This window comes from Pan troglodytes, chromosome 12 (assembly GCF_028858775.2).
Source record: "Pan troglodytes isolate AG18354 chromosome 12, NHGRI_mPanTro3-v2.0_pri, whole genome shotgun sequence".
Classification (NCBI taxonomy): domain Eukaryota; kingdom Metazoa; phylum Chordata; class Mammalia; order Primates; family Hominidae; genus Pan; species Pan troglodytes.
The window spans coordinates 92,194,828-92,208,147 of NC_072410.2; the positions used below are offsets into that span (position 1 = coordinate 92,194,828).

At 40.3% G+C, this 13,320-nt stretch overlaps 1 protein-coding gene across 10 annotated transcripts in view; it reads right to left on the bottom strand.

Moving 5' to 3' along the window:
- Positions 1-1,880: 1,880 nt before the first annotated feature.
- LCLAT1 (lysocardiolipin acyltransferase 1) overlaps positions 1,881-13,320 on the bottom strand; it is a 195,699-nt gene continuing 184,259 nt past the window's right edge. For all 10 annotated transcript variants that reach the window (XM_515384.9, XM_009442254.5, XM_063790003.1 and 7 more), the window contains one exon: positions 1,881-5,983. In XM_515384.9, the coding sequence (XP_515384.2) occupies positions 5,481-5,983 (503 nt within the window). In that variant the 3' untranslated portion in view covers positions 1,881-5,480. The remainder of the gene's footprint in view (positions 5,984-13,320) is intronic.

Genomic DNA, 13,320 nt, shown 5'->3' on the forward strand with positions numbered 1-13,320 from the left:
AGGTGTCTAGACTGTCCAGCAGTTGGTAGGAAGCACTGAATTACGAGAAGGGAAGCTCCATGATAAAACTGGTGTTGCAGTATGATCAAGGAACAAGTCCAGTGCACCAGGACTGGCGTCGGGAGAATGTGGGAGCAGGAAACTGATTGGATGTTGCCAGACCTGCCCAGGTCTGATGCAATAGTTGTGTGCAGAACACAAGTAAGAACGGCCCTGAAAAGGAAGACACGGGTGGTAGTGACAGCTTGAGTGTCCAGGAAGGAGGGACGCTGCAAGATTCTGAACCTGCAGCATTGGGAGAATGTGAACTGCCTCTGCCAACAGGGAGAGCCATTAGAGCTGTAGTATTTACACTTCAAGAAATTTCCCATAAGGAAATGCTCTCAATACTGATCTGTGTGGAGGCAATGACTGAATAATTCAGATGGACCAATTGTTGATGAGATTGTCCAGACACAGCTATGGAGAACCCTTAGGTTCCCAAATAACCCCTGATGTGGATAGACAAGGCTGCTCAGCCTCTTGATGCCTCTCACTGCACAGGAAATCACAGTCATTTGCTCCAGCCTCCCAGTCCTCCCTCCACTGGGAGGCTGGGAAATTTGATAGTTGTGGTGGACATTTGTGGTAATTTGGCCATCCAGCGTCAGTTCATCCTGTTCTTGATAACAAGTGTTTAATTTTTGTCTTAAAATTCATCCCTCCCCCACCCATGCTGTCCAGGTTACTCAACAGGCTCCGCAAGTAACCCAGGGCTGTAACACACATCATGTATCTGGGCAATTGACTGGTTCAGGAATGGGCACTGAAACCCAATACGGGGTTGCTGTTGCGCCACAGGGACAGCAGTCTCTCTTGTTCTTTCCCACTGGACTTGAACCTGAGAGGATGCAGGGCTGAAGTGGCTGCAGGCACCATGCCACCCGACATGGATCCTGCAAATCAAGCCAAGGACAGCACAAGTTCTCTTTAGTAATTTAGTTTAAAAATATCAGTATGAAAAGTGCACTGTATATGTGTGGATTAGTATCTTATGTCCATCCCAGGACATACTAGCTGGAATTTGAAGCCCTCACTAGAAATCCACCCTCCAGAGAGGGTTGCTTAAGCCTTTTATATAATTTATCAGTGAAATGAATAATGCTGAAGCTAAGTAGGTGGTGAGAAACAAAGCCCTCCTCTTCCTTTTGCTTAAACGGAGGACAGGAGTCCCACAAACCCAATGTCCCAGTCTGTGGGACTGGCGCTCTTGGGGCCGGGTCTGTGCTCTTCTGGTCCTGCATTCCCCTTTCCCAGGGAACAACGTTGTGGACTCCCCTCCACATGAATCTATCACACAAAGTGCTCACTTGAGAAGACAGAGTGGGGCATTGCAGAAGGCCCCATTACAAGAGGCTCCATGATTCTCATGTGTTTGTCTGTTTGCTATGCACATTTTTATACATTTGTCAGATTTTGGTCCAGATTTGCTTTTATAGTTATATACTCCCCAACGTGAGGTCAGGGACCGGAGCACAGAGTCCCACTTATCTTAGGTAAGAGTTGGTCATGCTGATATTTGTATAAGATCCCACATTTGTGGAACAACCAAATTGTTCTTAATAGCAAGGCTGTGCTAAGAGATGGAGGAAAATCAAGTTCTGATGACATTCGTTGAGTCCTTAATTCAATTGTGGTGCCTGGACTTTTTCTATTATGGAGGTAGTACATTGTTTTCTTGATTAGGCCACTTTTCTTGACATCTGTGGAAAAAAGAGACCTAACTGGCCAGGTTTTTCCTTAACACTAGACACTGCAATGCAAGGCATTGTGGGGAAAAAAGTAGCACCTTAACCTGCAGTTACTTGTTATTCCTGCAAAAACAGAACGTAACACACATGTAAACTATTTAATTCACTCCTTTATTCTGGGATGTATATTACAGATAACACAACTCACAAATATACCACCAGACATTGAAAACTAAGGCCATTCTGTGAGTTATTTTTAAAACTTGGTGTTTTGCACATAATGATCTTAAAAAAAAATGAATTACCAAAACCAAGATTCCCTTCTAAAATGAAAATTTAATGTAGGTACAGGATAACTTTAGGGCTATATCTAATCTGAAGCTTATCAGGTAGCAAAACCATTTTCGTTTTCTACAGCATAAATAACAGCTCTAAGGCAACCACTACCTCAGCATGAAGCTCATTTCTCCACGTTAGAATAGTGTTTACCTGCTACAGTGACCAGTGTTTAGAGACCATTTCCCTTTCAGTAGCAAAAAGAGACTTTACCTAAGAAACACACTACATACTACAGAATCCTTGGAACAAGAAACAGAAAGGGAGCTGTAACTAAGGCACTGAAAGCACATTATTTGTATAAAGAAATGTAAACAATTTAACACCAACAGGCTCCCTCCGTTGGAGTCTTTATTGTAAATGCACACAGGGGCATCATAGTCAAGGCTAGAGTTTGAAGTCTGGGTGAAACAAATGTTTCTGCAGAGTTCAGAGTCTTGGCTGCCAATATATTTCTAACATGGTGCTGTTGAATTAACTATTTCAAAGTGATTGAAGTAGAAGCTGGTATTTCCCTTGAATCTGAGTTTTAATAGCATTAACAAACAAGGAAGAATTTTATAGGAGTCCTAAAATTACAGGCTCTTTCTAACATTTATTTGAGTCTTTTATCAAGTTCTTCTAATGAATTTTAGAATTATTTTGGCTTATTTCATCAAGGAAGTTTGGTGTAAGAACTTGTTACCTAATGAGTGCCCCTCCTTGTAAGTTCATATTTCAAGTTACATGGTTCATGTCATAAATAAACCACACTTGCTTTAACATCGTTCAGAATGGTACATTTAACAATTGGACATACAGCACTGTAAACAATTCAAAGTCCATTGAGCTTACCATGAAAGAACTGAAACGTATGTAGGAACTGTGTCCTGCTGCAGACAAGCAGCTGCTCTGGCTCTGGTGCGGTGCGGTGCGGTGCGGTGAGGTGGGCAGGTGTGGAAGGGAGAATCCCTGAGGCCAGTCACAATTATTGAAGCTAAATTAATTTCTTCCTGACACTTTAGCATTAATTCTAAGTAGTTCTAAGTTCTAAACCATTAACTGTATAGTTCTTTAATTTTTTTAAATCAAAGAAGAAAAAGGCTTTCACACAGATGAATGTATAGGAAAACACAAATAATGACAATTTTCAAGAGCCTTATTGTAAAAAAAAAAAAAAAAAAGGAAAAAGGACAATTATTTTTGGAGTTACTGTCTCTAATTCTTAAAAAGTAAGTACAGTGTCTGTATCTCTAAGTTTTAGTGCTATACAGCACTAAATGTACTTTATGAATTTGGGGTAGGTAAAGTTTGTATTTTATCTTAAACATGTTTTCTATGATGAAAAGGAACAAAATTGTAAAAAATGAGGATTTTCCCTCTAAAGGTTTCAAAGCGTTAGAGGACATGCAATTAAATGTTGTTACACCTTGAACAATGAGCCTCTTGAGTTTGTAGGAAGGGCAGACAGGCTCCATTACCAACAACTTTGGGGTAGAAAGCACAGCTCTCCTCTTTTACCCAGCACAAATGCAATCCTGATTATAAAACTATTTGTGTTTCTAAATACAACCAAAGGAAATCTTAGAGAAACATAAATTAGAAACCTCTTTTATTAAGGGGAAACAACAAAAAAAGGTGCTTTTTTTAAAAAAAAAAAAAAAAAAAGAGAAAAAACAAGCTGTAAAACCATGAAGTTAAAGAGCTGGGTCTGGAGCAGATGTGCAAAATAACTAGTTAGTTGCTCCCAGCAGGATCAGAAACAGCTTTGGGGGAGCAGAGGAATATGGGTTGGTGTGTTTCAGAAGAGGCACCAGTTAATACTCTTCCAATAAAAATGATGTGTCAACAGTGTTCAGCCTCGACCAGTGCTTTCTCACAGAATCTGCTTGATAAGTTCAGTTCATGATGTGTTTACCTTTCATGGCAATGCATGATGCAATTATTGGGTAGGTCACTGTCAAGCAAAAACAAGATATAATTACAGAGAAGGCATTAATGCCCAAAGAGTACATAAAGCAGTAAGTAGCTTCTGAGGCTGGTTCAATGCAGAAGTAAAACTAACAGGTTTGCTAACAGCTAAAGACTTTTAATTGCCTCATATTTTCTGCAGCTCTGACCAGCATCCTTCTTACATGACAAACAAACAAACAAACAAAAAAAAAAGTGTGCAGCTCCAACAGAGTGAAAATGACAACACTTTTCTTTTGCCTCAGAAGGAGACTGGTGCTTGGTGTGCTGCATTTTCCACTGACTCCAAATGACAAGAATATTTGGGCAAACAATTGGTCAAAAGTGGGTTTAAATATTACTATTGAAAAAGGAAGGCTAAAACTAAAAAGAAAGATCACTTGCTATCATTATTAAGGATTAATTTTTGTGTTTTATTTTGGTTTTAAGGTAAAATTTGTCACGGCTACAAGGGGTTGAGTAATTTAGGATAAACCATTACTGCCCTGTCTGCAAGCCATTTGTTGTTTTAATGGTAGATGTTAGATACCCAAGCACATGTAGAAAAAACAACCTTCCTTTTTTGGTAGGTTGTAAAGAAAGATTTCAAAAGACAGTTTCTGACTGGACTGACAGAATGTTCTGAGTGTTCCTTTAAAAAAGTATGTGACTTCATGTATACCATTTTTAACAGAAAAAGCTACACCTGCCAAAATGTTGTAAGAAAACCAGCACTAAGCATGCAATACTGAGTGTGAGAAAGGAACTTAAAACTGTATTACTTCCTATCTTTTAAAATTCAAACTAAAGTTTCAAAGTGGAGAGCCTGTGGTTGCTCCCTGAGTCCAGGTTTTATCTTCCACGAGAGAAAAGGGCACAGGTGGTCTTCTGACGTCTTGGTCAGCATACGATGTTATGAATAATGAAGGGCTTCCTGTCAAAATGCTTGATCGGTTTCACGACAAAGGGGGTTCCATTTTCTGATATTAAGGATGAGATGGGTTTGGCACAGGAAGAAGGACGCCAAGGGAGGGAGCCTGGGCACCACCTGCCTGAGTACCTGGAGGGACAGGGCTCACCTCAGTGAGGTGACCTGGGCAGTCCAGTAACAGCATGTGATCCGGGCTGTTGTTGACGAGTTCCAGATCTGCCTCTGGTATGGGGAGTCTGTTAGGATTGGGCCTTTAAGAAAAATGTGTGTGTTCCTTGTCGCTAAAAGCCTGATGATTGTTTAATAATATTCTGGCCCAAGTTATTTCACCCCGATCACTCCCTGCTATGTACACAGTATCGACATTACATTCAGAGATTTAAAAAAATTGTAGCAATATTTTTCCCACAAAATTAAGTGCAAAATATCTTTAACAAATAATGATGGCAGTAAGAAATATTCGACATAGTCATGCAAAAATGCATCTGAGCTTAGAAAGGTTTAGAACATTTCCAAAATATGCCCTAGGTTTTCACATGGCAAACCTTATAATCTTACTCATTTTTCTTTGAATTTAAATGTGGCTGTTTGTGTAAAAGTTGGTAACATGCAAGTTCTATGATCTCCAGTCCACCAAATATTCTCTCTTGCAGCACAAAGATTACAATGGTGATTATAAAATACCACTTAACAAGACTGTACAAATATATGAGTAGGCACATTGCAGGGCTGAACAGGGTCCAATACAGTATAGAGAGCAATTTGACCACAAGGACCCTGAGTTCAGACTTGCAAGGTGGAATGACACTCTGTCCGGTAAAATAAAAATTCTTCTCCCCTTGATAGAAGGAACGCAGCCTCTCTTCTTTCTCTTCCCACCGTTTGTGGCACCAGAGTTGAAGGTCCTCCTTGGATGTGGGGAGGGTGTCTATTGGATACCGGTGGACGTGAAAGTGGATTTCCCTGGGAAAGTCTCCTTGGAGGAGGTGCTTCTCTGATTGAGGAATGTTGTGAGGATACGCCACAGTGATATCATGGACAGCATCAAGGTTCTTACCTAGGTTTTGAAAAGATGAAAACATAGATTAAGCAGTGCTCAATTTGGGTGATAATGCTGATTCACACTGCAGGGCAGCACCAGAAACCGAAAAATCAGGACAGTGTGAACCACAATGAACAAACAAGGGTTAGAGATACTGGTGTTCCTGGACACCTGGGTCAATATTTACCAGTCATCTTTAGTTTTATTTCCTGCTTGCTAATTACCACAAAATATTTAGAAAGAAAATATCTTCATTTGCAGAAACAGTAATCTGCCATTCTAAAACTACTAAGCACATTAACTCAAATTTGAGATGGGAATTAAACATTACAGGGCTAGCTCCTTAAACACCAATAGAATTCAGTTTTGATACCTCCTATTAATATAGCCATCTCTCCAAATAAAAGTAGACTTTCTCACCTTTAACCCAATGTTACCACGATAGCTACTGAAAAGAAAAACTTAACTTAAAATCAGACTTAGGTGGTGAGAAACATGTGAAAACTACCATATACTTTTTTATTTTAAAAAACATCAACTTGAGCTACAGGGGCACACACCTGTAGCCCAGGTACTCGGGAGGATGAGGTGAGAGAATCGCTATTGCCCAGGAGTTCGGCCTGGACAATACAGTGAGACTCAGTCTTTAAAAATAAATAGATAAATAAACTTGAACTCCAAGTAAGACCCTGATCCTGTATCCTGTCATCCTGAATTTAACTTAGGGGGTAAAGTGTTTTCACTTACGTGTTTTCAGCAGTCACAGGCCAGATTGCTAGATGCTGGAGATAGACAGTCAAGTAAGACATGGTCCTAAACCTCACTCAAGATGTTCTCAACATAACTGGAGAGGCAGGCATGCATAAAGGCCTAAATAGACCTTATGGGAACACATAAGGTGTTAGTAAAGGAGAGGAATGAGGTGGGGTAGTGGCAGAGCAAATGTTCCGGCAGAAAAGCACAGTGGGGATGGGAACACTAAAAGTGGGCAGGAGCCATGTGGTCCAAGCCCCCATGTTATTCTTCAGAATTTAAACTTAATTCTGTAGGTGGCAGAGAAGGATTTTACATGGTGGAGAACTACTTAAGGATTTCAGACAGAAGGAACCCATATGTTTCATTTTAGCAAAGATTACTCTCTGGGGGCAGTGACCAGAATGGTTTGGAAAGGACCAGGGGCAAAAGAGGTAGAATAGTTTGATGGCTATTACAATACAGCAGGCAAGAAATGGAGAGGAGGTAGGGGCCAAAAAAGACACGTCCAAAAAAGTTACAAGGAAGAACTGATGTGATACTGTACAGTGGTCAACTGGATGTGGGAGAATGGGGAAGAGGAGCAGGGAGGAGTGAATCCAGGTTTGTTTTTGGCTCAGGGTACCGAGTAGATGGTGGGGCCATAGAGATTAGAAATGTAGGTGGAGTGTTGGACCTGTAAGGGACCTTGGGGATCACTTAATCCAATTCTTTATAAGAGGCTGAGAAGTTTGGAATTTTGCCCAAGGGCACACGGCTTGTTGGTGCGGAGTCTCTGAATGTTACTTTCTCCTGAACCATGTTACCTTCAGTGAGCAACTTTTGATGAGGACTTTGATTACTTACAGAACCATATGATGCAGACAAAACTAATCTGTGCTGATAGAAATCAGAACAGTCATTGCCTGTGAGGGTGGGAAAGGATGAGAAGGGAGCATAAGGAAATTTTCTGGGTGACACATTATAGATTCAGGTGTGGATTACATGATGCTTACATATGTCAGAAAAATCAGATTGCACATTTAAGACATGCACATTTCACTCTTTACATTTTACCTCAATAGCAGTAATAAAGATAGGAAGCAATTCCCCCACCTTATCCCACATTTACCCTTTCCACTGAACAGGTTAGGTTGTATTCACTTTTTAAAAAATGATTATTCAAGTTTTCTGCAAATGTTTGTCAGTCTCCATTACTCTGTGATTTACTTTAGGGTAAGAACCAGGCTTCAATTTGGTTTCATAACTGAATTATAAAATAATCAGCACTTAATGAGAGCTGCTTTATAAATGAAAATGCCTACATCAACAGGCTTAGATTCAAAGTTGAAATGACAGCCCTTCAGGAGTGCTGTATATTGTTCGTAGGGGGTAGAGGAAGTGCAAATGAAAGGCTCACTGAAGAAAGCTTCAGTGGAGCTGTATTTGAAGACAGACTAGGCCAGACCTGCTTGGCTCCAAAGAAGAGAACTGGGGGCTGGGTGCGGTGGCTCACACCTGTAATCCCAGCACTTTAGGAGGCCGAGGCGGGTGGATCACCTGAGGTCAGGAGTTCGAGACCAGCCTGACCAACATGGTGAAACCCCATCTCTACTAAAAATACAAAAATTAGCTGGGTGTGGTGGCGCATGCTTGTAATCTCAGCTACTGGGGAGGCTGAGGCAGGAGAATTGCTTGAACCCGGGAGGCAGAGGTTGCAGTGAGCTGAGATCGTGCCAATGCACTCCAGCCTGGGCAACAAGAGTGAAACTCCGTCTCAATAAAAAACTGGGCCAGTAGTCAGAAGCCCATGGGAAAAGCTTTGTAACTGAGCTATCAAAGAGGTGATCTATATACCATTTGAGAAAGGGCTGGCGCTGACCACTTGCCTTGTATGCTATAGTGGGAATTTACGTGCTGAAAGGTGGGTTGTCCGATCAAGTATCCAAAAAAGACCCTATTCCATCACTGATAGACTGAGTATGATACATTCCTTAAGATGTTAATATGTCTTACCTGTTAACTCACTTGCATTAAAAAAAAAACAGCAATCTTTCATCTCTATTACTTCATGAGAGATGAAGCTTTTCCTTGACTAGACAGTACAAGCTAGTTTAATATTTTAGACCACTCTCTATCTGCAGACCTCAGAGGCCATTCATTTCTGCCCGCCAACCACAACCATAATCCTTGTTTTAGTTGCCTTTCCTCAGTGCCACTCACCCTTTTCTTTCTCTCACATGGAGGTAAATAAGATGTCTTTACCTCCTGTAACTTGTCATGCCAATTAGCCAGATTCAGGACTATGTTCACATTTCATTTACTTTCAAAACTCCTCTGCAATCAATACTTCTGCTTCTAACATCTGCGTAAATACTTCTCTCCTCAATCAGGATTACAGGTCTTCATCAATATCACCTTTCACAACAGCCTTGACCGATCTCCTTTCCCCATGTAGCTCCTTCTACCTCTCTACTCAGTCATTCTACATGAGTGTCACAGTCAATCTTAAAATCTTAGGAACAGCTCATTCACATGGCCCAGCCTTTCTCATACAGGTGGTTCCTAATGCTTACGGATAAAATACAGTCATGTGTTTTTACAAATTGGTATCAAAATGGTGAGAAGAATGCCCTTTTCTTTCTTCCTTCTTCTTGACGATCTATAGTAAAGGTGTGTGTGTACCACGTGTGTCTGTGGGATTATAATGTTCAGTACAGAAATGGCAAGTTTTGAGATGGCAAGTTTGATGGCACCACTGAGAAATTTTCCTTGATGAAAGATTCTAGATTCATGGCAGCACCGAGTGTGGAGGGCTGTGGACACAGACTGCCTGGGATCCTGGCTCTGCCTCTTGCTGAGTTACTCAATATCTCTGGGGCTTACTTAGTTCCTATATCTATAAATTACCTAAGAAGGTTGTTGTGAGGCTTAAATAGCAAATTCTCAATAAAGGCTGTTTACTAGGCTGTACCCTTTTTCTCTAACTTTACCTCCTGGAGTCCACTGATACCAACATAGTAGTCAGGGTAAATCACATTTCAATACTATCGCCATACCACTGTCAACAGCACTATTCACCTAGGTGCTGAGAATGCCAATTAGAGGCCTCTTAATTTAACTTTCCTACTCAACACAAATATTCTAACGAATATTGCACAAAATTGCCAAAAATACTTCCTCTGCCTCAAATATTCAGCCTTTTTTCCTGAAGTATTTCATCTCAAATCCTTTCAATGTCTAGTTCAAATGCCAAGGGTTCTAAGAAGAAGCCTGTTCAAGTACCAAGGCCCAAAGTGGCCTTGCCCCCTGTGAATGCTTAAAGCACATACACTGGTAACCTCATTTGGGTACCTGGTTGCCATCCTGTGCCCTTACTAGATGCTCAGGTACATTAAGGGCAAGGACCATGTCTTTGCTGTTTTAGACTTAGTACCTAGCACAATGCCCTCCACTAAAAAGGCTCTAGAAATGAGTAGCTGACCAATATTTGTATAGTCTGCTATCTTCTCATCTAAAAATATAGAAGATAATTATAATGCTCTCTCCATTGAGTTAACAATTTGGTGAACTAATGTACAGTGAGCTCTTTGGACAGTACTTGGCACATAGTTAAGTTCTTGGATGTTAGCATCTACTACAATTTCTATGACTTGTTCCATGGTATTTTTTTTTTTTTTCAACTTGGGTTCTATGAAGTCTTGGTTCTGAAAGAATTATAACAATCTTGTGAAGGGGGAAAGGGTTCACTTTACAAAAAGGTAATATTCCAAAAGTTTTTTAAAAATTGCTTGTTTAAAATCTAGAACTTTAGAATGATATTATAATTTAATTAAAATGTCATTTATATTATAAGCAAGTAAAGAGTAACACTGTAATGTTAGAAACTAAAAAAGACAAAGTGATGAAGGGAACTAGGTGTGGAGAGAAGAAAGACAGCTTACACCTTGACACTCATTTCCCTGAGCAGTGCTGGCAGCCTAGGGTTTCCTTAAGCATCATAGAGACTCGAAAATGTGTTAACTCCAAAAGCAAGAGAGGAGGAAATGGAGAATGGCTTTTATACAAGGAGAGAGAGTTGACTATCTTGATACTTTTATTTTATATATATATATATTTGTGTATATATATAGAGACAGGGGTCTTGCTATGTCACTCAGACTGGTCTTGAACTCAAGTGATCCTCCCACTTCATTCTCCCAAAGTCCTTGGATTAAAGATGTGAGCCACCACTTCTGGCCTGTCTTGATAACTTTAAAGCTTTATATTAAGTAAATGTCTCCAAACACAAAAGCCACAAAGCCACATGTAACTCTACTTCTTGAGTAGAAGAGCCAAATTCTGTGCAGGTAGAAGAACTGATTTCTTATATTCCTATCAAGACCTTCTGGCACCATGGCCTCTGGCACAGGGAGCCAGTACCAACAAACAACTGAGCTTCTCCGTATAGGGAACAGGTAAAAGAGGTTAGCATGGCCTTGGGGCTTGGTTCATATGAAAGTGACAATAATGAAATGGATAGTCAAAAGTTGAGATGTGCCTCTTTCATTTACCATTTATAACTGGGCTAAAATACTGTAATCTGTAAAGAAAAAAATGTACCTGCAGTTACGAAGGATTTATACTGCCTTTAAATCTTTTGGCATGAAAACAACAGACTTTTAAATAGGCAAATTAAGGTGGCTGTTACCAGTAAAAGCCATTTTTAAAAGATCTCATTGCTTTTTCGATGCCTTAAATTATTATTTATTTTTATTTTGAGATGGAGTTTTGCTCTTGTCGCCGGCTCACTGCAACCTCCACTCCTGGGTTCAAGTGATTCTCCTGCCTCAGCTTCCCGAGTAGCGAGGACTACGGACGCACACCACCACGCCCAGCTATTTTTGTATTTGTATTTTTTTATTTTATTTTTTTTAATTATACTTTAAGTTTTAGGGTACATGTGCACATTGTGCAGGTTAGTTACATATGTATACATGTGCCATGCTGGTGCGCTGCACCCACTAACTCGTCATCTAGCATTAGGTATATCTCCCAATGCTATCCCTCCCCCCTCCCCCTTCCCCACCACAGTCCCCAGAGTGTGATATTCCCCTTCCTGTGTCCATGTGATCTCATTGTTCAACTCCCACCTATGAGTGAGAATATGCGGTGTTTGGTTTTTTGTTCTTGCAATAGTTTGCTGAGAATGATGGTTTCCAGTTTCATCCATGTCCCTACAAAGGACATGAACTCATCATTTTTTATGGCTGCATAGTATTCCATGGTGTATATGTGCCACATTTTCTTAATCCAGTCTATCATTGTTGGACATTTGGGTTGGTTCCAAGTCTTTGCTATTGTGAATAATGCCGCAATAAACATACGTGTGCATGTGTCTTTATAGCAGCATGATTTATAGTCATTTGGGTATATACCCAGTAATGGGATGGCTGGGTCAAATGGTATTTCTAGTTCTAGATCCCTGAGGAATCGCCACACTGACTTCCACAATGGTTGAACTAGTTTACAGTCCCACCAACAGTGTAAAAGTGTTCCTATTTCTCCACATACTCTCCAGCACCTGTTGTTTCCTGACTTTTTAATGATTGCCATTCTAACTGGTGTGAGATGATATCTCATTGTGGTTTTGATTTGCATTTCTCTGATGGCCAGTGATGATGAGCATTTTTTCATGTGTTTTTTGGCTGCATAAATGTCTTCTTTTGAGAAGTGTCTGTTCATGTCCCTCGCCCACTTTTTGATGGGGTTGTTTGTTTTTTTCTTGTAAATTTGTTTGAGTTCATTGTAGATTCTGGATATTAGCCCTTTGTCAGATGAGTAGGTTGCGAAAATATTCTCCCATGTTGTAGGTTGCCTGTTCACTCTGATGGTAGTTTCTTTTGCTGTGCAGAAGCTCTTTAGTTTAATTAGATCCCATTTGTCAATTTTGGCTTTTGTTGCCGTTGCTTTTGGTGTTTTGGACATGAAGTCCTTGCCCACGCCTATGTCCTGAATGGTAATGCCTAGGTTTTCTTCTAGGGTTTTTATGGTTTTAGGTCTAACGTTTAAATCTTTAATCCATCTTGAATTGATTTTTGTATAAGGTGTAAGGAAGGGATCCAGTTTCAGCTTTCTACATATGGCTAGCCAGTTTTCCCAGCACCATTTATTAAATAGGGAATCCTTTCCCCATTGCTTGTTTTTGTCAGGTTTGTCAAAGATCAGATAGTTGTAGGTAAGTGGCGTTATTTCTGAGGGCTCTGTTCTGTTCCATTGATCTATATCTCTGTTTTGGTACCAGTACCATGCTGTTTTGGTTACTGTAGCCTTGTAGTATAGTTTGAAGTCAGGTAGTGTGATGCCTCCAGCTTTGTTCTTTTGGCTTAGGATTGACTTGGCGATGCGGGCTCTTTTTTGGTTCCATATGAACTTTAAAGTAGTTTTTTCCAATTCTGTGAAGAAAGTCATTGGTAGCTTGATGGGGATGGCACTGAACCTGTAAATTACCTTGGGCAGTATGGCCATTTTCACGATATTGATTCTTCCTACCCATGAGCATGGAATGTTCTTCCATTTGTTTGTATCCTCTTTTATTTCCTTGAGCAGTGGTTTGTGAAGAATGCAGAAGCCTCAGGAGC